Genomic DNA, 22,776 nt, shown 5'->3' on the forward strand with positions numbered 1-22,776 from the left:
GGTGAGGCTAGTTGGCTCAACAAACAGACAACAAAGAGATTCATTTTCCCTTTTTTTATGTGGTATACTGGAATAAAACTTGATTATGACTTGTGGTTTTAATGACAAAGAACTGCCCCTTTCACAGTCTCAATAGAGATCAATTGTTGCGTAAATATTGAAGCTGGCCTTCACTTCTTCTGTGTCACCATAGAAGGTGTGGACAAACCAGTTTCATATGAGACTTCTGCAAACCCAGTATGAGAGAGTGAAAATACCCATGGTATGGTGTCCCATGGTTGAGACACAGACAGCAGTGGAGCATTTTTTACAAGATGTGACGAAAGTGTCTCCTCTTTGTCGTTGTTCACAATTGTGTGTATCAGCAGCTTGGCTTACAATGTACAGATGAAATGGTATTTCAGAGACAAAGCACCTCCTGGTTATGTCACTGGTGTCCTGCAGAATATTGCCATTATCATACTCATGTGACAGGATGTAATATTCAGGCTACTCGTGACACTTATCTATCTACATTATTTAAAAATACATATATTACCGCTGTTGTTAATCAGATTAAATCACTTATATCTACAATATGATGTCATCTGATTGAATTAGTAATGCCTGCTTTCGTCTTGGTTGCTGAGTAATCCAAAGCAGTCTATTCTCAACTCATAACATAAACCACTGGCATAATTCATCCTAATTAAAAGTAACAATTAACTTATATTCTTATGTTTTGGGGTTTGTTGGGCATTAAGTGTGGATCAGCTGCAGTGTCGTCATCTCAGAACACATGCATAGCCCAACACGCAACGTGAGTACCTCATTCACAGATATACTATTAATTCCTTACCTTAACCCTTACCCTAACTACTGCACTTGTCTGTCAGTGCAATTATGAACAAGATCCCAACAAAGGCTAGGAATTCAACCACAGTGATGAATAGCTCTCTCTGACGTGTTGATGAAACGGCTTGTGTCACAAAAAAAACAATGCGACACAGGAACGTCCTATACGTTCATGTTATGGCTGCAACCTTTACACCTCATCCATCATCTTCTGTGTATTTTTAAACTGCAAATATGCATTTTGACAGTAAGAAGAAAGACCTTTTCTGATGCAGTTATATAACATTTCAACACAGCACACTGTTTGCTGGGTTAATATTTTTCTACCGTTTTTTTCTCAGTGAAACTTGGATTACCTTTATGCCCATTAAGTGTCATGTTTGGACTTATAAATCACTTTTAAAACTCCTCAGAGCCTCCGATAACAGAAAAAAAGCACAATACAGTTTATTTTCATTTAATTTATATGACAACACGACTGTCACTAAGAAGTAGAAGAAATTAATGTGTATTTTCAAAGAATCAAAAGCTGAATTACCTTTCATTTTCAATAAACAATGATGACCTAAATACTCTGTTGTCACAAATGCCCTCCAGTACATTAAACTGGCAGCAGGCCTTTGTTGGACAATGAGTAAAAAAAGCTTTAATGCTTAACAACTTCCTGGAATGATTGCACGGGCAAAGATAATTGAGAAAAGCTATTAAGCTGTAACCACAGTTTGTTAGTTATTGTTTTAATTATTACAGTGGGATTAATTTATTCTTTCAGTCTCATTTAAACACCTGCAACATAAAGCCTGATTTTTGATCTCACACTTTTTCGTGTCCAATAGAGAACACCAATAAATCTATCTTTGTCATATAAAACTGTGGTGATAAACATCTACACTGCAGAGTTGATCCTAACTCACTTGAGGAAGTGAGAGACACAAAAAGTGTCGATTTTAGCTGTGACGTTATTTACATTTTGCTGATTATGATCATTCTCTTGATCTCACATGTTACCATCTATCACAAATACTAAGAAAATGTGGAACCTCTTGCAATTGAAAATGAAACTTAAAAGAGATTTGCACATTCACACATCAAGTGTAAGGACATGTCTTGCTACTTTATTTACAGTTCAGGGAATGCAACCAGTTTTAATTATGTTGAAGTGTCAACTGTCTGTAGTCATCCGCTGTCTCTGGTCATCACTTTGTAAAGAGGAGAAGCAGCTATGTCACGGTGACCTGAGGGATCAAACATGCCCACTGGGGGAAAAAGTACTTTAAAGAATTTACTTAAGTAAAAGTACAAAAGTATTAAATACACCTAAAGTATCAACAGTATAAGTACTCACTATGTAGAATGGCCCAATTCAGAATAATGTGTTATATTATTGGATTATAATGTTCACTTTAATGTTGCAGCTGTACCTATGTACCTGCACCTATAATAATACACAATAATTTTATTTGTTGATTATAGTTTGTATTATAAAGTATATGAAGTATTGAAGCATTTTATGAAGTGTAAAGTATCAGAAAATGGAAATACAAGTACCTCAAAATTGTACTTATGTACAGTACTTGTGGTTTCTTCCCACCACTGCACATGACAACTGACTGAGTCACTGGTGAATAAGAATCAACTTGATTTAGTGGAAAACTACCTCATGAGGAAGGAAACTGTGTGAGGGGGTAAGAGAAAGAGTAAATAGTTATGTGAAGGGTTGGGATAATACGTAACAATCAGAAAAGAAGCTAAAATTTCAAGAATGTTTGCCGTTGGATCCTGTTAAAGGTGGTTCTGTTGTGGCGAAGTCTTTGTTTGTGAATCTGCCATCTGTCCACACTGCAAGTCAACTGGTATGAGGAACAATATCATATCTCACAATATCTGCTGAAACCTTTGTTTTTAGGGTTGTACATATGCTACATATTTTTTTCAGTTGCTTAAAGTGCTTTACCCATCTACGTTCTAACATCATCTGCAGTGTTTATCTGCAATGTGATAACAGTATAGTATTACAGAGTATTTTGCAAGTAAAGAGTCATATTTTCCAGGTAAAATATTGGCTTTTGTAGAGAAGTGACAATCGTTTTTTTTAGTTAACACGGTGGCGTATCAGCAAAATATTTGAGTACTATTGGACTAAGTACTCAGTTGTCAGTAAATTAAGATAAAGTAGCAGTGTGGACAAGCAGACAATGTGATTAATTATCAGATGCTTTGATGACTGTCACAGTGCACCGTGGTAGCAGAGGGGTTAGTCATACAGTTTGGCTGACATCTCAAACTACTGATGTAACAACTAACGTGGGGTGACGTTTGCAGTATGATTTAAAGACGTGCTAATGAGTCACATTTCACAAGATTTAATGAATTGTTGAGGAACAAAATAAGACGAAGTAATATGAACAACCACTAATACATAATTGTACTAGATTTCACATATTTTGGATGTGTGATGAGTTCAATGTACTTTTGATTTTAACCATAAAACTGTAGGTCTTTGAGTCTCCTGATATTCAACATTCTCTTCTGAGGGAGTCGACCTACTACAGGTCCTTCTTATTATATACATCATGCAGCTCCACCTTTCCATGTGGTGTTAATTAATGGGGAGAAAATTCATAATGTTGACTAAGACACTCAAAGCGAAACACTCTCTGCCACAGATAAGGGTCTAGCATGGCAAATTCAATTGGGAGAAGTTTAAATCTACCATCCGACATGAGTGTTGAGTATCCAAAGACTGCAAAGCTTACTTTGGAGGGAAGCTGCATTCAACAGGCAGAATTGTTAGAAGATTTAAGACGCACCACCTGCAGCAGTGTGTAGGTGGCACAGGTGGGCATGTTGGCATGTGTCTGACTGATCCAACAATGAATGAACATCTCACAAAACCTGAGTGAGCTTGTGCTTTTCATCTTTAAGTAGTATATCAAAAGGCCTAACTTTATGTTTACTGTATGTGTGGCTTAAAATACATTTGGTTCAGAAAATAATCTTGAGTTTCACAATTTGTGATATCCTATTTTTCAGTCATACATGTAATGCGAATTCTATAGTTTCTGTGTGTTCTTGAAGTATACCACTAAATTTGACCCGTGTCCACATTCACCATGCAACACATGATAACCCTGAGCATTTAGCTCCATCCATTGGTTAGACTGAGTAATTACATGGCGCTGCATTGACACCTAGTGATTTACTGTAGACTAGTGTATTTCCACTTTTAGGATTTTTGTTGTCTTCACAAGCTGGGCCTAAATCACTTGAGACAAGAAGTAGTATTCAAAAGAGTGTAATCAGCATCACAAATGCACAATGATGGACAAAAATCACTGCTGCTCTATCAAGTTTCTGCACTAGACATCATCTTATACTGCAGATCTCCAGTCCTGTTTCTCTGAAAAGTCTTAACAGGTGTAAACAGTGCAGAAACGCTGTGGGAGAGAATTTGCTTTTCAGGTCCAGTGCGGCTTCAGCTCAGCAGAAAGAAAAAGAACGTGTTGAATTTTGCAAGTGGCACTTTCTATCCAGCCTTTTCCTTCATTCCTTCAATTGCTCTCCTTCGTTTCAGGTTGGTGAACAGCAACGCAAAGTTGACAATATATGTTGACACGCAGACCATGCAGAAATCCCCCAGAACAAAGGCGAGAATAGATGCGAGATAGAGAGAGCCGGCCACAGACACCCAGGAGGAGAAGACCAAAAACATGACTGCTTTTTTGGACAGAGACAGTCCTGCAATAAAGACACACACAGAGGAGTTCAATCCATTAATAAAATACATTTCACAGGCAATATTTAGGAACTATAATGTTTTATCTCAGCTGAATGCAGGCCCTGCCATGGTTCACTGACATGCTGGATTGCAAACTGTCTATCTTGCCTAAAAACACACAGCACTGTAATTTGCAGAAGACAATGACAGACTAACCGAGTCCCATTTGCAGAGTGTAGAATATGATGCCAAGCACACTGTTGGGCTGGTTCAGAGGGCTATCTTTGGCTACAAAGAACTGGACCAAGCCAAAACCACGTCCCCATCTGCCAAAGAAGAAAAGGGAAACAGTCAGTACAACACATTATTGAAAAGAAAATGAAAAGATGTCATACATAATGGTTTATAAGTCCTACATAAATAATCAGTCATGCAGATTATTTAATGAAAAGCAATTTGACAGGAAATGTCAAAAAAGGAATATCCACTAGGTGTAACATAGTAGCTGATGTGAAGCACTTGCAGGGGATTTTAACACGTGGCAATGAAGGAAGGGGGTCGGACCTGCCATGAAATATTCACATTTTACAAGCAAACGTTAGTGACTCAATGGTCACTAAAGTACAAGTCGAGGTCTTGCAGATCTGCACAACAGAGCAGGTATGAGCTGATAAAACAAAACGCGGAATAAAAACATACCTGGAGATAAACACTTTGGAGCAGCTCACAGACTCCCCCAGGTCGCACATCGCCCTGTAATCTGGGTTTCTCTCTCGGGACAGCTCGACGTGAAGCGCATAGACGGACAAAAACAAACCGAAAACGCACAGAAATATGCGCGTTTTTCTCTCCCATTTCGGCAACGCCATGTTTATTTCAGGACACGTCTCGCGGACTAGATGAATTAAAATGACTCAAGGAGGATAAAAAGAAATTTGTAGGAAACTTGCCTCAGTCCGCTTCTGTTTGCTTCCAAACTTCACAAACTTTTCTTCCCAGTCAGGGCGACGTGTTAAAAGTCAGATCCTCACTTTTGATTGGTCTGGTGGGTTTTTGTCACTGCATTTCATTGGACAGCCAAAGGTCTGTTTACTGTGTAATTACTGTGGACTTCAGCCTATTTGGCCTCTGTTTCAGGCTGCTTGGAAATACCACTGCAGCTGTTTTCAGTAGTGTATACTGTATGTGCTCTGGACATAATTATTGTTCAATCTGCGGTCTGAACACATTGTGCCTAATGTATAATCAGTGGTGGAAGAAGTACTCAGATTTACTTAAGTAAAAGTAGCAATAACACAGTGTAAAAACACTGTTACAAGTAAAAGGCCTGCGTTCAAAATGTAGTATTGTCAGCAATACATGCATAAGGTAGCAAAAGTAAAATTACTCATTATACGTTATATTACAGGATCATTTTAACAGGATCAAGATGGAGCTTATTTTAACCACCTCATATTTATTACTTATTTTTGGGCAAGGGGACTACCAACCTGGCAAAGAGGACAACTGCCCCAGGGCCCCAAACTTTCTACTTTCCATCGTTGTGTATAATACATTTACAGTAGCTTCCAAACACTTCATTTTTCACTTTCACTTTCATGTTATCTAACTATTCTTTTCTAGCTATCTTATCCTATCTCAGTCTATCATACATACAAAGAGCTTAAGTGCAGGTAATTTTGTCCAAATGTGGCCCCTCCTAAAATAATTAAATTCTGGAAAACGGCGTCACCACCACCCCTAACAACAGAGACCCTTCTGTCTACCGTAACGTCCCGCCTTCCAGCACGTCCTCTGCTCCTATTGGACAGTTTTTCGGTCGTCACCTCGCCTCATTGGTCCACCACATTGGCACTCAAACCCAACACGGAACTGTACGAGGAAGCGGCAGACAAAACCAAGAGATAGCAGTGCTACTACGCGATTAAAAACACATTTACGGATGCTGTGGTTGGTTCACAAGGTGAAAGACTGTTCCGTTACCTCGGAACACGTCTCTGTGTCGTCCCGTTTGGTTATATAAACCGAGAAAGACATGGTTTAACGGGATACGTTCCGAGAAAGCCTGGGCTTCAGGTAACTAGCTTACGCCCCTGCGTCAAAAAGTGGGTAAGGCAGCGCTGTTATAATTAGTTTCTTTTAGTGATGTATGACAGAAACTAGCAGGTCCTTAAAGACAGGTCCTCGTGGATTTGTTCTCTGTCTGTCAATCTGTAAACAGACTCCAGCTGTAATCTAGAGACGTCTTTTGACTGAGAGCTACAGGTTTTGGCCACTTGACTGACAGGCCTAAGTTAGTGGGTATGAAGTTGCTGGGCAGCGTGTTGGTCACGCCTCGTGTCTGTCTTGTTTCCTTATTATAATGGTGACAATCAATTTGCATTTAAAAATAAAATACCTCTGTTTAGTCAATATTGTGACTAAATAATTGCCAAACCATTATCTCAATAATGTAAGGTTGCATCTGTGTGGCTGTTCAGTCTGTGTTGTACCTGAAGGACAACTGGCTGACCTTTTGATGAAGAGTCCTGAAGTGGCTCCTGGGGGGCCGGGCCCAGGGCTCTGGCAGTGAGAGGAGCTGGAGTTAAATAGTAATTCGGTTTACAAAGAAACAAACATATTACCTGTTGGATTCACATCAGCGGCTGTCCGCTATGGTCTTTTAGCTTTAGAGGATCACTGATGTAGACTTGACTGTTTGATTGACTGTAGCTGTCCAGCCAATGATGATTATTGCAGGGACATACAGGTAAATGTTGTTGACTAATAACATACAGCAAAAGACCAGTATGGTGGATATATTTTTCCACTGTTATCAGATGATACTGATATGTTGTTTTGTAAGAATGCTAGTACAAATGCAGGTGTGGTTATTAAGTGTTTTGTTAGACCATGACACTTTTATTTTGTGCTGCTACCAACAATTATTTTCATTATTAACTAATATGCCAAATTACCTTGAAAGTAGGACAAAGAAAACCAGCAAATACCCACATTTGAGAAGCTGGTACAAGCAATTGTTTGGCATTTTTGATTGAAATTATTCAGTTTTATTCAAAATAGTTTTCTGTTGATCAGCTAAATTATTGACTAATTGTTTCAGCTCTACTTATATTTTATTTAGGGCTGGGCAATAATTCAATATTTCTTGTTTGTATGAACTTCAGCAGAATCATTATGCTGATATGATCTTATGATATACTATATATTTCTATTATTGATGAATGATTCTTAAGTGGTGATTATGTCCTTATTAATATTGTGATAAAGATTTCAACCATATCACCCTAACCCTAAACCCACAATTGGGCCAAATATGAGCAGTAAAAATAACATTGGACAAATACAGTGATGCTTTTTCTAAAAGGTATCAGCCAATAATGACAGTGTGCTAATATACTGTACATGCTGATGGCACTCCAGTTGCAGAAAACACTGCAGTTAAGAACCTGTAAGTGAAGTTCCCTCACTTTGCTATTTTTCAATTCTTTACAGAAAAATGTCAACTAAGGAGGGCGGAGAAGGTAAAAACGGTCAACCTGTGGCCATGTCGCCTGAAAGAATGGCCACTGACAAAAGCAGAGAAAACCAGAACCAGCGTGGAGTCGAGGCACCAGGAAGCACCACAGACACCAGCACAACAGCAAAAAACTTGGCCTTGCTTAAAGCGCACTCTCTGGATGTGAAGTTCGACGTCGGAGAGGAGTATGATGTTATAGAAACCATCGGCACAGGGGCCTACGGTGTCGTTTCATCTGCCAGGAGAAGGGACAATGGTAGGGACGATTTGATGAAGAAAACACACACAACTGATTGTGTGTGTGCTACAGTGCTCAATGTTAAACGTGGAGATTCACTATCAGTAAACATTGTCATTCAAACTCAGTTGTATACCCTGACCTTCTGTGTTTTTTTTCATTGGGGCTTGTTTACATTTTAACAGGCCAGCAGGTGGCGATAAAGAAGATCTCCAATGCTTTTGAAGTGGTGACAAACGCCAAACGCACGTTGCGAGAGCTGAAGATTCTCAAGCACTTCAAACATGACAACATCATCGCCATCAAAGACATCCTGCAGCCTAACCTTCCTCACTCTGCCTTCAAGTCCGTGTATGTACTTTTTAGTTTCATTTGGTGGCAAATAATTCATGCACAAGGTTCTAGAAAAGTCTCCATAGAACTCTGTCTGGAAACTTTGGAGAGTTTTGCAAAAACTGGATAAACTCTTCGGAGACCAGTTATTAGAGTTATGGTGAATTTTGGAACTCATACAGTTTAATTTGCTGCTTGAAGTCTTTGAGGACATTCCACCACAACACATTACTACTAATGTATGTTTTCAGATGGCCACAGTTCACGTCAGTTAGTCAGTAAATCAAGATGACTTCAGTTCTGATTGAGAAATGAGCAGACTGTCTCGCTTTTCCACTTCCCATGTGTGCAGGTACGTGGTGCTGGACCTCATGGAGAGCGACTTGCACCAGATCATACATTCGACCCAGACGCTCACCTCAGAGCACACGCGCTACTTTCTGTACCAGCTCCTCCGTGGCCTTAAGTACGTGCACTCTGCCAACGTCATCCACCGTGACCTCAAACCCTCCAACCTGCTGGTGAACGAGAACTGTGAGCTCAAAATCGGGGACTTTGGCATGGCGAGGGGTCTAAGTTCACACCCAGAGGAGTCTCATTCCTTCATGACTGAATATGTGGCGACTCGATGGTACCGCGCTCCTGAACTCCTGCTGTCTCTGAATCACTATAGTTTGGCCATTGACTTGTGGTCGGTGGGCTGCATCTTTGCGGAAATGTTGGGGCGTAAGCAGCTCTTTCCTGGGAAGCACTACGTCCACCAGCTCCAGCTCATTTTGTTTGTGTTAGGCACTCCTCCTGATGGGTTGATTGGTGCTATTAGGGCTGACAGAGTTCGCTCCTATGTTCAGAGTCTTCCATCACATTCCGCTGTGCCTTTGTCCAAACTGTACCCACAAGCTGAACCAGAGGCCCTGGACCTGCTGGCGGCCATGTTGTGCTTTGACCCTCGTGAGAGAATCAGTGTGACACAAGCGCTGGAGCATCCTTACCTGTCCAAGTACCATGACCCAGATGATGAGCCGATTTGCGTGCCAGCTTTTGACTTTGAGTTTGACAAGCTTCCAATGAACAAGGAACAAATTAAAGAGGCGATTCTGATGGAGATCCAGGACTTTCATCAAAACAAACAGGGCTGTCGTCAGAGACTGCAGTTCAGGCCCTTGGCGAGGGCGAACGGCAGAGCTGTGGCACAAAGCAGTAACCAGTGTAATGCTCAGCCCTCGACTGTTAATCTGAGCAAATCATCGCTGGTTTCAATGGCACAACACCCACAAGCAGCACAGATCCAGCAACAGCAAATGAGAGAAGTAAAATCTCAACAGCAACAAGACCACACACCAGCAGAAGTGAACCATACATTTACAAATCAGATGCAAACCTTTAATAAGCCAGTGTCCCTTTTAGACGTCGCTCCACCTCATGTGACCCATAATTTGTCTCTCCTCTCTAAAAATGAAAGTGGCCCAGTTGATGTGGACATGCCCAGTGCCAACTCAGACAGCGGCCAGCCAGAGACTATAGATTTAACAACACCAGTGTCTAGTCAGGACACTCCATCAGAAACAATGAGAGACAGTGAGGCACAGGAGCAGCTAGCCAGCAGCCAAACTCCTCTGACTCAGCCCACCCAGAGCCAGTCCATGACCCAGGCTCCCACCTCCATTCCTGCAACGCCAGCACAGACCATGACACCCCTGCCCACCACTGTGCCTTCCCTGTCTCTCTCTGTGGCACAGGCCCAGACACTGTCTCAGTCCCTTTCACAGTCACTGTCCAAGAATGCCAGGCCTCCTCCAGGTGCAGGAGAGGGAGCCAGGAAAGAAGGAGCTATTTCAGAAGATACTAAAGCTGCACTTAAAGCAGCTTTATTGAAATCTCTCAGAAATAAAGCCAGGGGTGGTAAGTTCATTGTTTTGCATATCTACGTGTATCACTGACATGTCATTCTTAAGACCACCTTCTTCTGAATTTGATTATCTCCGTTGCAGATGGAGGTACCTCAGCTCTGGGCATTGACGTTGGTGTAGGAGGAGGTGTATCGTCTGTCCTGTCTTCTGTTCCAGAGTCGCGTCGGCCTGTCACAGCCCAGGAGCGTCAACGCGAAAGAGAGGAGAAAAGAAGGAAGAGGCAGGAACGAGCAAGGGAGAGGGAGAGGAAAATGAAGGAAAAGGAGAGAAGAGAGGGGAGGCAGGGGGACTCGCTGGGTGGGGTTCTGCTGAGTGATGACGACAAAAGCCTTTTGCAGCGTTGGACCAAGATGATGGACAGAGGCAATGAGAAATCTCAGACTCCTAATAACGATGGAGCAAAGAGTAAGGACTGTAATGTGAACTCCCACCGGGGCGTAGCTGTCGGTGATAACACTCAAGGAGCACTGAACAATAAAACGGACAAGGAGGCAAGGAAGATTCAGTCTCATGAACAGTTAATCGCTCAAGTTAAACCCAACCAGCCGGGCATGTTTCAGCCTCCCAGCACCCAGCAAACACCTTTACTTTTCTCCATGAGCCAGAGGAAGCCTCCAGCTGATATAGTTGTTGCTGTAAGCGGAGGGATGGATATAATGACTGTTACTAGTGGCTTTAAGAACAACACACTCAAATCTCACAGCGAGAGCAATGGACAAAGCGGTTTCAACTGTTTGGGCAATTGGAGCGGGCAGCAATTAGAGACGAGGCCACCACAACCAAACAGGAAAGCGCAGCCTCCACCATCAAGCTTTCTTCAGCCCCAGCTCCAACCTCAGTCTCAAACCCAGCCTGACCCCCAACCTCAGTCGCAGCTGCTTCCTCTGGAGAGTTTCTTGACTAAACCTCCAACACTAACCACCAGAGAGACAAATGGGAGTGTGGATATCGGAGGCCAAAACAACCTCAACTCCAACCCAAACCCCTCGACTACAAGCGCTGGTCCGATGGAGAAGCTGTGTCCCTCTGTGGCAGAGAAATCTGGGCCACAGACCACAAACCCTCTCTGTGGGGCTTTAGGGGTCCCCTCACAGCCTCACCCCAGTTTAGGATTCACCGATACTGGACAACAAGGGCCCTCCATCGCCCCTGACATCCACACAGTAACACTGCAGCTCTCTAAGTCCCAGGTGTGTATTGACAGAGCACTGACGTTGCGCTCATTACAGATGCTATACAAAAACATTATTTTCTTGTATGTATATAGCAGGTTTAAATGTCACAATCTTCTGCTTGCCTTGAACTGATCTTAAGGATACAAAATTCAGTTGACCAAATATTTCCCCCTTTGCTCCTGTCAGGTAGAGGACATTTTACCCCCAGTGTTCTCGGTCACCCCTAAAGGCAGTGGTGCTGGCTACGGTGTGGGCTTTGACCTGGATGACCTTCTCACCCAGTCTCTCACAGACCTGCAACACTGTGACCGGGACAGGTAAGGTCTAGTACAGTGAGAGCTTGGTTTCTAATACTTAACGTACGTACGTACTTACGTAACTTAAGTAACGTTCACCCTTTTGTATGGAAGCTAGTGTCATGTATTAAACCCAGGTCAGGAGCAGGAGTCCTATGACAAGTATTGACCCACCAAGTGCAAACACCAGATTTCATTGTTATTCTTTAGGTATGGTGTAATTTGAGTCGCCCAGCCTACTTCATGTTTGTTTGTTTGATGGTTTTGGTTTCGTCCTTATAATAAACAACACTGTAAATGACTTCTGAAAGTATCAAAGCAGCAAAGTGTAAAGTGTATTTTATGAGCTTTGAAGACCTACAAATTCATCTTAAAAATGCATCTGATATGGATACACACTTTATATAGCTTGAAGTAATGATTTGTGTCTAGGAGTTTTCCACAAAAAGGCTCCGTTTACCAGAATCAATGAATATGCATTTCAAAAGTTTAAACCACTGGACACTATAGGTGTCTCCTTCTTCACTTTAAAGTTGTGCACGCTGGACCCTGACTGGCTTTCTAAACTAGTTGCGATGTCACAAAATTATCTTGTATGTGCACGTCTTCAACTCAGATTTAAGGTGAGCTCAGAAATGTTTCCTTTTTTTAAATGATCTCTTAATGCTTTCTACATTTCTTTTCTCCTCCATCAGTTACGACTCGGCCCCCCTCTCTGCCTCCCTCTTATCTGATTGGAGCGAAGTTCACCGCATGACTCCAGCTGATCTGGAATCACTGCAGCAGGAGTTGCAGCTCGGCTCTCCCATGATCCTCTCTGATAGCATTCCCCCTGATGCCTGACTTCCTGGAATTTCAAAGACCACACTTGGATTTGTGCAAATATTTGTTTTGGGGGTTTTTTAAGCATGAAAACCTCAAGTGAAGACTTGTCGAATTAATTTAAGAACTAGCTGTTTTTAATAGGTCTTTTTTTACCATTATGACTTGTTGTGCTTTCTTTATAATAAAGCAAACTGTGTCGTCACTTGTCTCTGCCTCTGGATATTTAATGAACTACAGTAAAATCAGCATGTTTAATTTAAGATAAGATTAAGTTGGTTCTCATTTCAAAATGACCTTAATGGATTTAAAAGAAACACTTTAAATAACTATTAAAAGATGAAATAATTAGCATTTCTGAAATGTTGTGTACTGATAATTAGGTTTACTTTAGTATTTACAGTTGTAAGAGGTGGATATGAAAGACTTGAGAAAGCTTTGAAACAACACAACTGAAGCTTTGGTACTTGTAACACGTTTCCAAACTCAACTATCAGAAGTTTAACAGAGCACTGACCTGATTTTAAGAATCAAATTAACAATTTATTTCAAATACAGAACACATAATTTATTTAGCTCATTATTCTGATTTAAAATACAAACCTATCAAAACTACTTTGAATCAAAGATCATAATGCAGAGTTGTAGTTCTAAAAATGAAGATTATATTACATTTCATGTTCAATATGGCTTCACGTGCACATCAGGTACTGTTTTATAGTTTTACTATTCAAGACTTAAACTTTGGACTTAAATCAGACATAATTAATATCCTCCTTCATTTGGCGCAGGAATCCAGTTTTCAAAGCATCTTATCTCTGAAGCAGGATCAGCAGAGTGGACAGACAGCTGACCAACATGGCAGCCCTCCCACACCAGTTGTGATCAGCTCGGCCATACAGCCGGATCTCCGGTACCGTGTTGCTGATGAAGCTTGTGTAGCTGGTCAGTCTGGCGTACACACCTGGCTGGTTTCGGTGAGCACAGCCCAGTCCAAAGCTCACCACCCCAGCCTGCACCCAGGTCCCATTTACCATCTGGCAGACAAGGGGCCCTCCTGAATCCCCCTGCAAAGACAAACACACACAGACTCATTCAGCTTTCACCACTGGGAGGTATCAAAGTGCTCAAAAGGACAGATTTACAACCTAAACAGTGGATGAATGCAGAAAAGTCCACTTTATTCTTGTTATTCCTGGTTCTTGTTTTGCAAGCATGTATCCGTGAATGTAAACACAGCAGCACAAACAGCTGATCCAACAGTACCTGGCAGGAGTCCTTGCCACCCTCCTGGTATCCAGCGCAGATCATGTCATACAGGATGTCCACCTGCTCTGTCGGGTCCGTCCGGTACATCTCCTGACATGAACTCTGGGAGATGATTGGCACCTGCACTTCCTGCAGAGTCCCGATTCCGGACAGAGGGACTGAGGGGAATAAGAGGACAGATGGAGGATGAAGAACAAAACGACTGTGAGGTTTCTTAATTTCTACAATCCATGGTTCATCCAGTATGGTTTGAACCTTTTCCTATTTTTGTAGTTTTTCTTTGAGTAGACCAGTTCTGTTCACACTGTCGCCTTTGTGTTGTGGTTTTATGTATTTTTGCAAACAATGTAAATATAGTTTAATATGATAGAAGATAAAACCAAACCAAGCAAACCTCCGCTCACCATGCAACCTATTTTATATCACAATTTCATGATACTGTGACTAAATAAAGTCTTGTTATTTTTTAATTTAGTTTTGTGATTAGCAGTTTTTCTTTCTTCTCCTATTTATTGTGTATCTGTTGATCCGGGAAGCGAGCTGTTGCATATAATTGCTCTTCCAATGCTAAATACATTTGTACTGAATTTAATTATTTTAGGTGCTAATCTGTTGTAAATAAGTCCTGTGCTCAGCATATTCATATGCTAAAGCTATGGAATGGAATAGATTGCCACAATAAACTGATCTTTGTGGAGGAGATGTTTCTTTCTATAACCCAGCCATAAGGATTTCTAGACTCCCTTGTAAAGGACTGGTTACTATAACCCATCTGTTCCTGTAAATGATACCTATAGGAAAGAGAGAATAAATAATTCAAAATGTATGACTGCTTACTGTTCACTTTCTGACCTACACTTGGCACCTGTAATCATTTCTTATGTTGAAAAGCTACAAAGATCATGCCGTAAAGCAGTTTTTCTTTTACATAAATGGAAATAGATTAGATAGATCATTTGCTTTTATTTGCATGCCGAGAAAAATGAAAGGGCTTTTTGACGGCTAAATAAAAGTTATCTGCACACGCATTAACGTGGATGTGAAGAATTTAGCAAGCCTTACCATCATCCCGGATGTTCCCCCAGCCGGTGACATAGCACAGCATGCCACCTGGGAACAGGGTGCCAGAGGCGGGCAAGCAGACGGGGCGGACGTGATCTGACCAGGTTACCGGGCTGGACAGCTGCACCAACGCCAGATCCTTCCCATTGTGAGGCTCGTCGTAACCGGATGGAATCACCACCCGACTCACACGACGCGATGACTGGTGGAAGTTGACGCCATTCAGCTGGTACCGGCCAACGTAGATGATGTAAGAGCTCACATCGGATGGACTGAAACAAGACAAAAAAAAAGGGACACCCAGTTAAACCTGACAACTGGAAATGTGAAACTTAATAGTGGCAAAAAGTTAATGAATGGCTTTTTGCCAAGCAGGTGTCTTTGAAATCATATTCTGGGGGAAATTACTTTGAAAGAAAAGGCAGAACTTCCTGCACACTTGCACTCACTTTATTAACAACATTCTTGACTTTAGACAGTCAACTAGTGAAACTTAATGAACAGTCAGAGTTCTTGTCTGTAAGAGTTTCTGGTACGCAAAAACTTTGCACTTTGCAAGAAATTGTTAGCTGGAGGCAAAAAAAATGTGAAAGTTCTTATAAACAGAACCAATTAGATGTTGAATATGATGGCGGTGCGTTTCCTGAGAAGGCAAAGGAGGATAACAAACAAACTCTGCTTGATTTTGATTTTCCTGACGGGCTTTAACAAAACTGCAAAACTGCTATCCATTGATAATAAATAAATCTGCACATCTGTACATATTTATATTCCCCGTGTATATATCTATTTTTGTTCCCCATATTTTCTATATCTATATTTATTATATGTATATTGTTTTTTAAAAATACTTTTTTATTGACACAGTGCTTGTCTGCTGTGTGCTTCTGCACCTTTCTATCTTTGCTGCTGTGACTTGTAAATTTCCCTGCTGTGGGATGAATAAAGTCAAGTCTAAAAAATTCCAATAAAATGACAAAAGAAGCAGTTCACCTGCTGATTAAATCTGAGGAGAGTTTTCTTACTTGGGGAAACAATGAGCGGCTGATAGGACCCAGTTCTCTGTGATGATGGAGCCTCCACAGATATGACCGTTGGTTTCTGTCTGGAAGCCGAGGGGAGAAAAATAAAAGGTGAGTCACCTCAGCATCACAGGCAAACCCCTCTCTCAGCAGGTCAGCTCTGATAAACAAGACCAAGACTAAACCACCACATGTAGCTACCCACAGGCAGAGCTGATACCAACAGAAGATTAGATGCCATGGCTGAAGGTGTACCTGCTTCAGAGGGACCCACCTGTACATCCACCTGCCACGGCCAAGCCCCATCTGTGGCGTCCACCCCTCCCACAATCCTGTTCTCCTGTAATGGTGGTCGGCCACATTCTTGGGCGTAAGCAGCAAAAACACCTAAATGTAAACATAAATTAAGTTTCTGATTCACTCTGACCGACGCAGCTGGACTTTTTACAGGGCGACACAAACATTCAGTTTTATTAAATTAGCTAAGAGTAAATATTGTACGTTTTACAGGTAGACAAAGAAAACAACAGACATGGCGATAGCGGGTTGGAGATGGGGCGGGGGGCTGACGGTTGATACTCACCTGATACGAACAAAAAAATAGCTTTCAACTGTAATTTCGGCGACATTTTTCCACGTTTCGCAACTAACTCCAACTGAAGCAGAACCAGCAATTATCTCTGAAACCTGAAAAATATATATTTTTTCTTCTACAACGTTACATCTAATGTCCCTCCTCTTCTGTTATTTTGTGACTGAAACTCGAGAAGTACAAGAAATTAAAAAAAATACATCTCCTTTGTTGAAATCACCTCCTCGTGCGTTTTACCGTGGACTAAATCTCTTAACGGGGACAGGCTCCCAAATACGGTTTCAGGTTAGGAGAGAAAACGATCACAAACAGCTGGCTACCTGTGCACTCAGCAACACCCAATCAATAATCTTGTCCCGCCCTCGTATTTCACCTGAGCCAATGTGATTAAAGGAATGTGACCGCGGACAAATCAGATTCTCCTCCTGGTTTGGTCACAGGTAAACTAAGTTTTCCGCTCTTTTTTTTTGCTGGATAAAAAGGCCCTCTTCACTGTTCCGTCCAAGTGTCATTATGCAAACACATTGGAAAGTAATTACACGCAGTTTGTCCATGTGTTTATTATATTATACCCACAACTATATAACTTTATGTTGCATTGCAGCATTTACTTGGTGTGTAGAACTCCCATGTTATATGCTAGATGTTTTATTTGATTTATATATGTTTCCTATGAGTTATACATATTTTATTATGATGTATGCAATGTTTTTATCATATCAATGGCCCAATAAGATAGAAATATCAATATAATTATGTTTTGTTAAGCCTAATATTATCATTTAACTTTACCTAAAAATATCTGCCTCTTCGTGGAATTGCTGAATGCAGTATTTTACAGTAGCGTATTCTTATTTTTCCTACACGTGCAGATGCATGTGGACATGTCAAAGCTTTATCAAAGTTTTAAAGATTATCTCTCTATATATGATCCTTACAAGGTTAGCCTCTTCAAATGTCAACACTCAGTTTAATCTAATAATGTCATATATCTGGTTTAACACACTTGACTGCCAATTGCACTCTAAAAAACAACCACCAATGCCAACAACCTTAAAAATAAAACCCTTCTGTTAGGTCACATGTTTTACGTTCTTCTTAAAAGTTATTATCCTCCTGATCTCATGTCACTTTTTGATATTATACCTACCTATAGTAGGCCTTACATGAATTCCAGGTATTAAACTCTTTCTTTTGAACTTGCTTAAACAGATCCTGCAGGACCAGTTTAACAGGTATGTGTTGTAGGAGAAGCAACTGAGTTAAAACACACACAAGATAAACAGCATCCTAATCGGGCACACTGATTGGAAGACATGTAGGATAAAATACCCAGGTCAAAGGTCAAACACTGTCCTAAATTGGGCAGATGTGTGGGTGTAACTGATTATATGTTTCTGCTGTGCTAAATTATTTGAGTGTTTTATGTTTTTGGCTGGATTGTGAATATCAGCATGACTCATTCCATTGGGTTTTAGAGTGTGCCACACATCTGGGCTGTGGTTATCCTATTTTTCTTACATGACACCAAATGTTTATTCCTTCTGTCTGTCTATAAAGCTGTCTCTCTTTTTCCTTCTCTCTTTTCCTCTCTTCCCTCCCTCCCTCCATCCCTCCCTCCCTGCCTCCCCACCCCAGGCAGTGTGTCTAGTTTCACAGAGCAATTGAAGGTGACAGGGACAGAGAGAGAGGGAGAGGGAGGGAGGGACAGAGGGAGGACACATCACAGTATCGCCTGGGGCTACACAACAGTAGAGGAAGAGCGAGAGATGGAGGGACAAAGAGAAAGGAGAGACTCACGAAAGTACTCATAGGGAATTCCATAAACAGGTAAAGGAGAAATAAAGTTATACAAAAGGAGGTGAAATGTGTGTGAGTGAGTGTGTCACATTTATGCCTGCAGGTCAGCTGATATTCACTTTCATTTATTTTTTTTTATCTCTAACAGTGTCTTTTTGTGTGCGAGCCCCCTTTCCACTCTGCTCCCCTCACTCATAATATATGAACGCATTATAGGATCCAGTCAGTAAGAGCAATTATAATGCACTCCCGTTTGTTTTTATTTTAACGACTTGATGAATATTTGTCGTGGCATTGTAACCATGACGACTGCCTCCACCGCCGCCGCCCCCCCCCCTTTTCCTCCCCTCCCAGCCCTGTCCACCACCCCTTCCCCATCCCCCCTTCAGCGCTGAAAAAGCAAGGGATGGCGAGAGAGAGAGAGAGGGAGAGAGAGAGAGAGAGGTGACAGGAATGAACTAACAAGATGCACTAAAAAAATGCATGTCCTGGAGCTACATGAATCTTTGCAGTGAAGCACGCGTCGTCGTCTCTCTCTCTCTCTCACACACACACACACACACACACACACACACACTCACACACACATTGTTGCACTCAGCACGTAGAGATCACATAGGTTAAGCCACATTCCAACAACTGGAACACAATAAGATACAACCGTGATTTCTAAAAGAATAAAGGGAAAACAAAAAGGGTAACCAGCTAGAAAACATGGGGTGGGATGAGACGTGTGTGTGGGCGGTGGGGGTGGGGGGGTGGGGGGGGGTTAATACCATGTCTTTAAGTTTAGTTTTAAATAAACCAAGCAGTTTTGTTACTCAACTTTCCTTAACATACTTTCTGTCTTTGACCCCATTTCCATGTTCAAAGTACCTTTGCTCAAGTACTCTACAAAAGTAACATTTTGGGGTACTTCATACTTCTACCACACTATATTTCAGAGGCAAGTGTCATATTTTTTTACTCTATTCGATTTATTTGACAGATATAGTTACTGGTTACTTTTTTTTTTAGATTTGGATTTTACACAAAACATTGTAAAATATGAATTGCAACAGATGAAACTACCCAACCTTAGATAAAGTAGCTCCACCTGGATCAGCCATACATATTAAAAAGCTGCTTATATGTTTATGCATCAGTAATAATAATATATGTAATGATATATAGTCATTCTGCATAATGAGCACTAATTTAGACACTAAAAGTACATTTTGCTGATAATATGTTTGGAAATAAAATGTTGAATTCAGGACTTTTACCATTATTATTTTTATAGTGTGATGTTGGTACTTTAACTTAACTAAAGGATCTGAATGCTTCTTCCACCGCTGTTTTTACTCCTTTTTACCTTTGAACCTGTCAAGTCCTTTCCTTTCTCCAAGGCACATCTCGGAGGAAAGTAACAGAGAAAGAGGGGAGGGGGAGAGAGAGAGAGAGAGACAGAGCAATGGGGGCAGCGGAGAAAGAATAGCATAGTATGAAAGAGAGAGGGAGCGACAGAGAGAAAGGGAGCGCAAAGTCTTGTCAACCGGAAATAAAACAAGCTGGCACCCTCCCCATCCCCAAGCCCCTACACCCACCCCAAAGTCACATACTTCCTCTTCACTCTCTCTATCTCTCTCCTCTGCCTCCCTGCTTCCATCTTCCATCTCTCTCTTCTTCTCTCCCTTCCGCTGCAAAGAGATATATTTAAACTCTGGTTCTGCTCTGCTCTCGCTCTTTGACTCGACCATACATACCGTCATACCTGCGTCATTACTTACACCTCACATCAGACCTTGTGTGTCTATCGCCAAGGGTTTCTGTATGGTGCTCCTTTAACCCGCTCCGGGGCCAGACAATGCCTTTGTTTATTGTCCCATAGCTTTAAGCCCAGTGTGATATAGCAAGAGAACAATACCTCTGTAGTCAGGGAACAATACCCAGGTGCTCTGGGAAAAGCTGTTACTCAATCTCTGTGTGTTTTTTAGCCCTTGTGTTAAAAAACAAACTGTGGTAACTTCACCTGCCCACCTACAGCATGTTTACAGCACAGTGGGCCTGGACACTGGTGTTAGGATTAACTAACTCAATCCATATGAGCTCAATATCAAAAAACAGATTAAGAAAATAAACTGAGCTTAACGTAGAACTGAGAATATTAGTCAAATAGTCGATTAGATGATCGACAATCAGCAACTATTTTGACAATTTATTCATTGTGTCAATCATTTTTAAAACAAAATACCAAACAAATCAGAGAATATATTTTCTGACGGTATTGTAAATTGAATGGGCTATCTTTGGGTTTTGGACTGATCACCAAAAATGCAATTTGAAGAAAGAAAAAATTCTAACCAGGATAAAAATGTATTTTTTCTATATTTTCTGGCGTTTTACAGAGCAAACAATTAATCAATGAATCACGAAATGAATCAATAATGAATGAATGAAAATAGTGAGTTGCAGTCAAAGCTCAAAGACAAACAACATGCTTTTGTAAAACAGCATATTTAACTGACATTGTCGACAAGAATTTTACTTATTTAATGTATATTATTATGTTAAAAGTTAGAAAATATTTTGGTTTTTGATTTTGCAAAATTAATTAAAAAATGAATGGAATTATGTGTTATTACTTATCTTTATCGAGCAAATATCTGGGGGATTCAATAGGGTTTAATGTTATACCTTTAGATATTAACATCTTAATCACATTATTACATCAAAGTAGATAAAATGATTCAATGAAAGAGTTTTTGTACATATACACAGCTACAATAGCAACACAATACGATGTACGTAGACAAGTGGAAGCTTTATCAAAGTTTTAAAACATCTTTTTTAAGCGTCCAAACAAGAATCAATGAAAACGAGTCCTTACGAGTGTGAACATTGAGTTTAATCTGATAATGTCAGTTGTCTGGTTGCACATATGTTTGCACACTTGACTGCCAATTATACTCCATGTTTATGTGCAATTTATGGTTAAAATTGAATTCCATCATCTATTTATCATCAGTATCTCTCCATTATCTGTGCTTTATGCTCCACTCTCTCGGCCTCCCCTCCTCCTCTCGCTGGCATTAAGTTCAAACTTGACACTGATGTTGACTCACTTTGTCACCCCTCGGTGGCTCCCTCTCTCCCTCTCTCTCTCTCTCTCTCTCTCTCTCTCTCTCTCCATCGCTTGGAGGACAAGAGTGCCCGCAGACGCATTTCTCTCCAGAGCCCCCCCCTCTCCCTCGTTCACTCTCTCTCACCCTGTCTAACTCTCTCCATCTCTCTCCTACTCTCTCCTTTACACACACACACAGTATTGTCAACAAAGCTGGAGAACAAGGGACGAGGGGGGAACAGGGGAATAAAGGTCCACAGAGGAGGAAAGTAACACACAGGACCCCCGCATCATTTCACCTGGACACTTGGTAAGTTTGCTAAAAATCAAGCCTTTTCGGTGCTTTTATGTGTCACTTCTTCAACATGGACTTGGCTGAGGATTTGGGATCGACGACAAGTCACTTCGCCGCCGTAGTTCATGAAATAATTTCTGGAATGTAATTGAAAATCGGATGAATGAATTGTTGTTCCGGGGCTGCTTCGTCCGAATGAATGAAGGTTGACCTTTGACATCGTGCTGCCGCATTAGTTTAAAAGATTTGGCTCAGTATTGACGTATATGTTTGTTTGCATTCCTTTCTGTGTCTCCAAAGAGGACATTTCCAAAAAAGGGGAATGTAAGATAAGCGAGGAGAAAAGCTTTTATTCATCTCAGATGTAGGCATATATTTATGTAGTCAGATAATGACACACTTTATGCTGAAAAGTTAAACATGGTCTTGGTTCAGATGTTTTAAGCTGCTGTGTGTGTGTGTGTGTGTGTGTGTGTGTGTGTGTGTGTGTGTGTGTGTGTGTGTGCGATGCCAGTTTGTGGCCAAATATAAATGCAGTGTCTTTTCATGCATACGCGTGTGTGTATGCATGCATGCTCGTGCTTACCAGCAGAGATAGAGCTAAAAGCAAGTAGCATAATAAATGTCATGGCTTTGAGAGTGGGTTCTAATGTACCTTTGCTCCCCATAGTATACTAGCATACCAATGTATAACACACACACGTTACGACAGCGGGCATGTAACTAACTCCATTTCTGTCTGTCATCATGAGGCTAATTCACCACAATGCCGACCATGTGTGAACTC

The 22,776-nt window shown here is 41.1% G+C and overlaps 3 protein-coding genes across 7 annotated transcripts; 1 reads left to right on the forward strand and 2 right to left on the reverse strand.

The window, feature by feature from the left end:
• Positions 1-4,113: 4,113 nt before the first annotated feature.
• On the reverse strand, positions 4,114-5,496 carry vkorc1 (vitamin K epoxide reductase complex, subunit 1). The gene is made up of 3 exons (XM_070927237.1): positions 5,252-5,496; positions 4,769-4,878; positions 4,114-4,572 (listed from the first exon to the last, which is right to left on the reverse strand). Exons 1-3 carry the CDS (start codon positions 5,419-5,421, stop codon positions 4,361-4,363), a joined length of 492 nt encoding a protein of 163 aa, XP_070783338.1. The 5' UTR covers positions 5,422-5,496; the 3' UTR covers positions 4,114-4,360.
• A 3,072-nt stretch (positions 5,497-8,568) lies between these two features.
• On the forward strand, positions 8,569-12,983 carry mapk7 (mitogen-activated protein kinase 7). 5 transcript variants are annotated; one of them, XM_070927229.1, is made up of 6 exons: positions 8,569-8,661; positions 8,996-9,872; positions 9,936-10,542; positions 10,635-11,743; positions 11,915-12,045; positions 12,720-12,983. In XM_070927229.1, exons 2-6 carry the CDS (start codon positions 9,015-9,017, stop codon positions 12,865-12,867), a joined length of 2,853 nt encoding a protein of 950 aa, XP_070783330.1. In that variant the 5' UTR covers positions 8,569-8,661; positions 8,996-9,014; the 3' UTR covers positions 12,868-12,983. The 5 variants fall into 5 exon arrangements, with proteins under 5 accessions (XP_070783330.1, XP_070783331.1, XP_070783332.1 ...); XM_070927230.1 differs by having other exon boundaries at positions 9,942-10,542; XM_070927232.1 differs by having other exon boundaries at positions 8,570-8,661; positions 8,996-9,843; positions 10,114-10,542.
• A 444-nt stretch (positions 12,984-13,427) lies between these two features.
• LOC139303417 (serine protease 33) lies at positions 13,428-16,828 on the reverse strand. Its single transcript, XM_070927236.1, has 6 exons — positions 16,783-16,828; positions 16,474-16,586; positions 16,203-16,282; positions 15,178-15,449; positions 14,113-14,273; positions 13,428-13,913 (listed from the first exon to the last, which is right to left on the reverse strand). Exons 1-6 carry the CDS (start codon positions 16,826-16,828, stop codon positions 13,659-13,661), a joined length of 927 nt encoding a protein of 308 aa, XP_070783337.1. The 3' UTR covers positions 13,428-13,658.
• Between the last annotated feature and the right edge of the window lie 5,948 nt (positions 16,829-22,776).

This window comes from Enoplosus armatus, chromosome 20, assembly GCF_043641665.1.
Source record: "Enoplosus armatus isolate fEnoArm2 chromosome 20, fEnoArm2.hap1, whole genome shotgun sequence".
Classification (NCBI taxonomy): Eukaryota; Metazoa; Chordata; class Actinopteri; order Centrarchiformes; family Enoplosidae; genus Enoplosus; species Enoplosus armatus.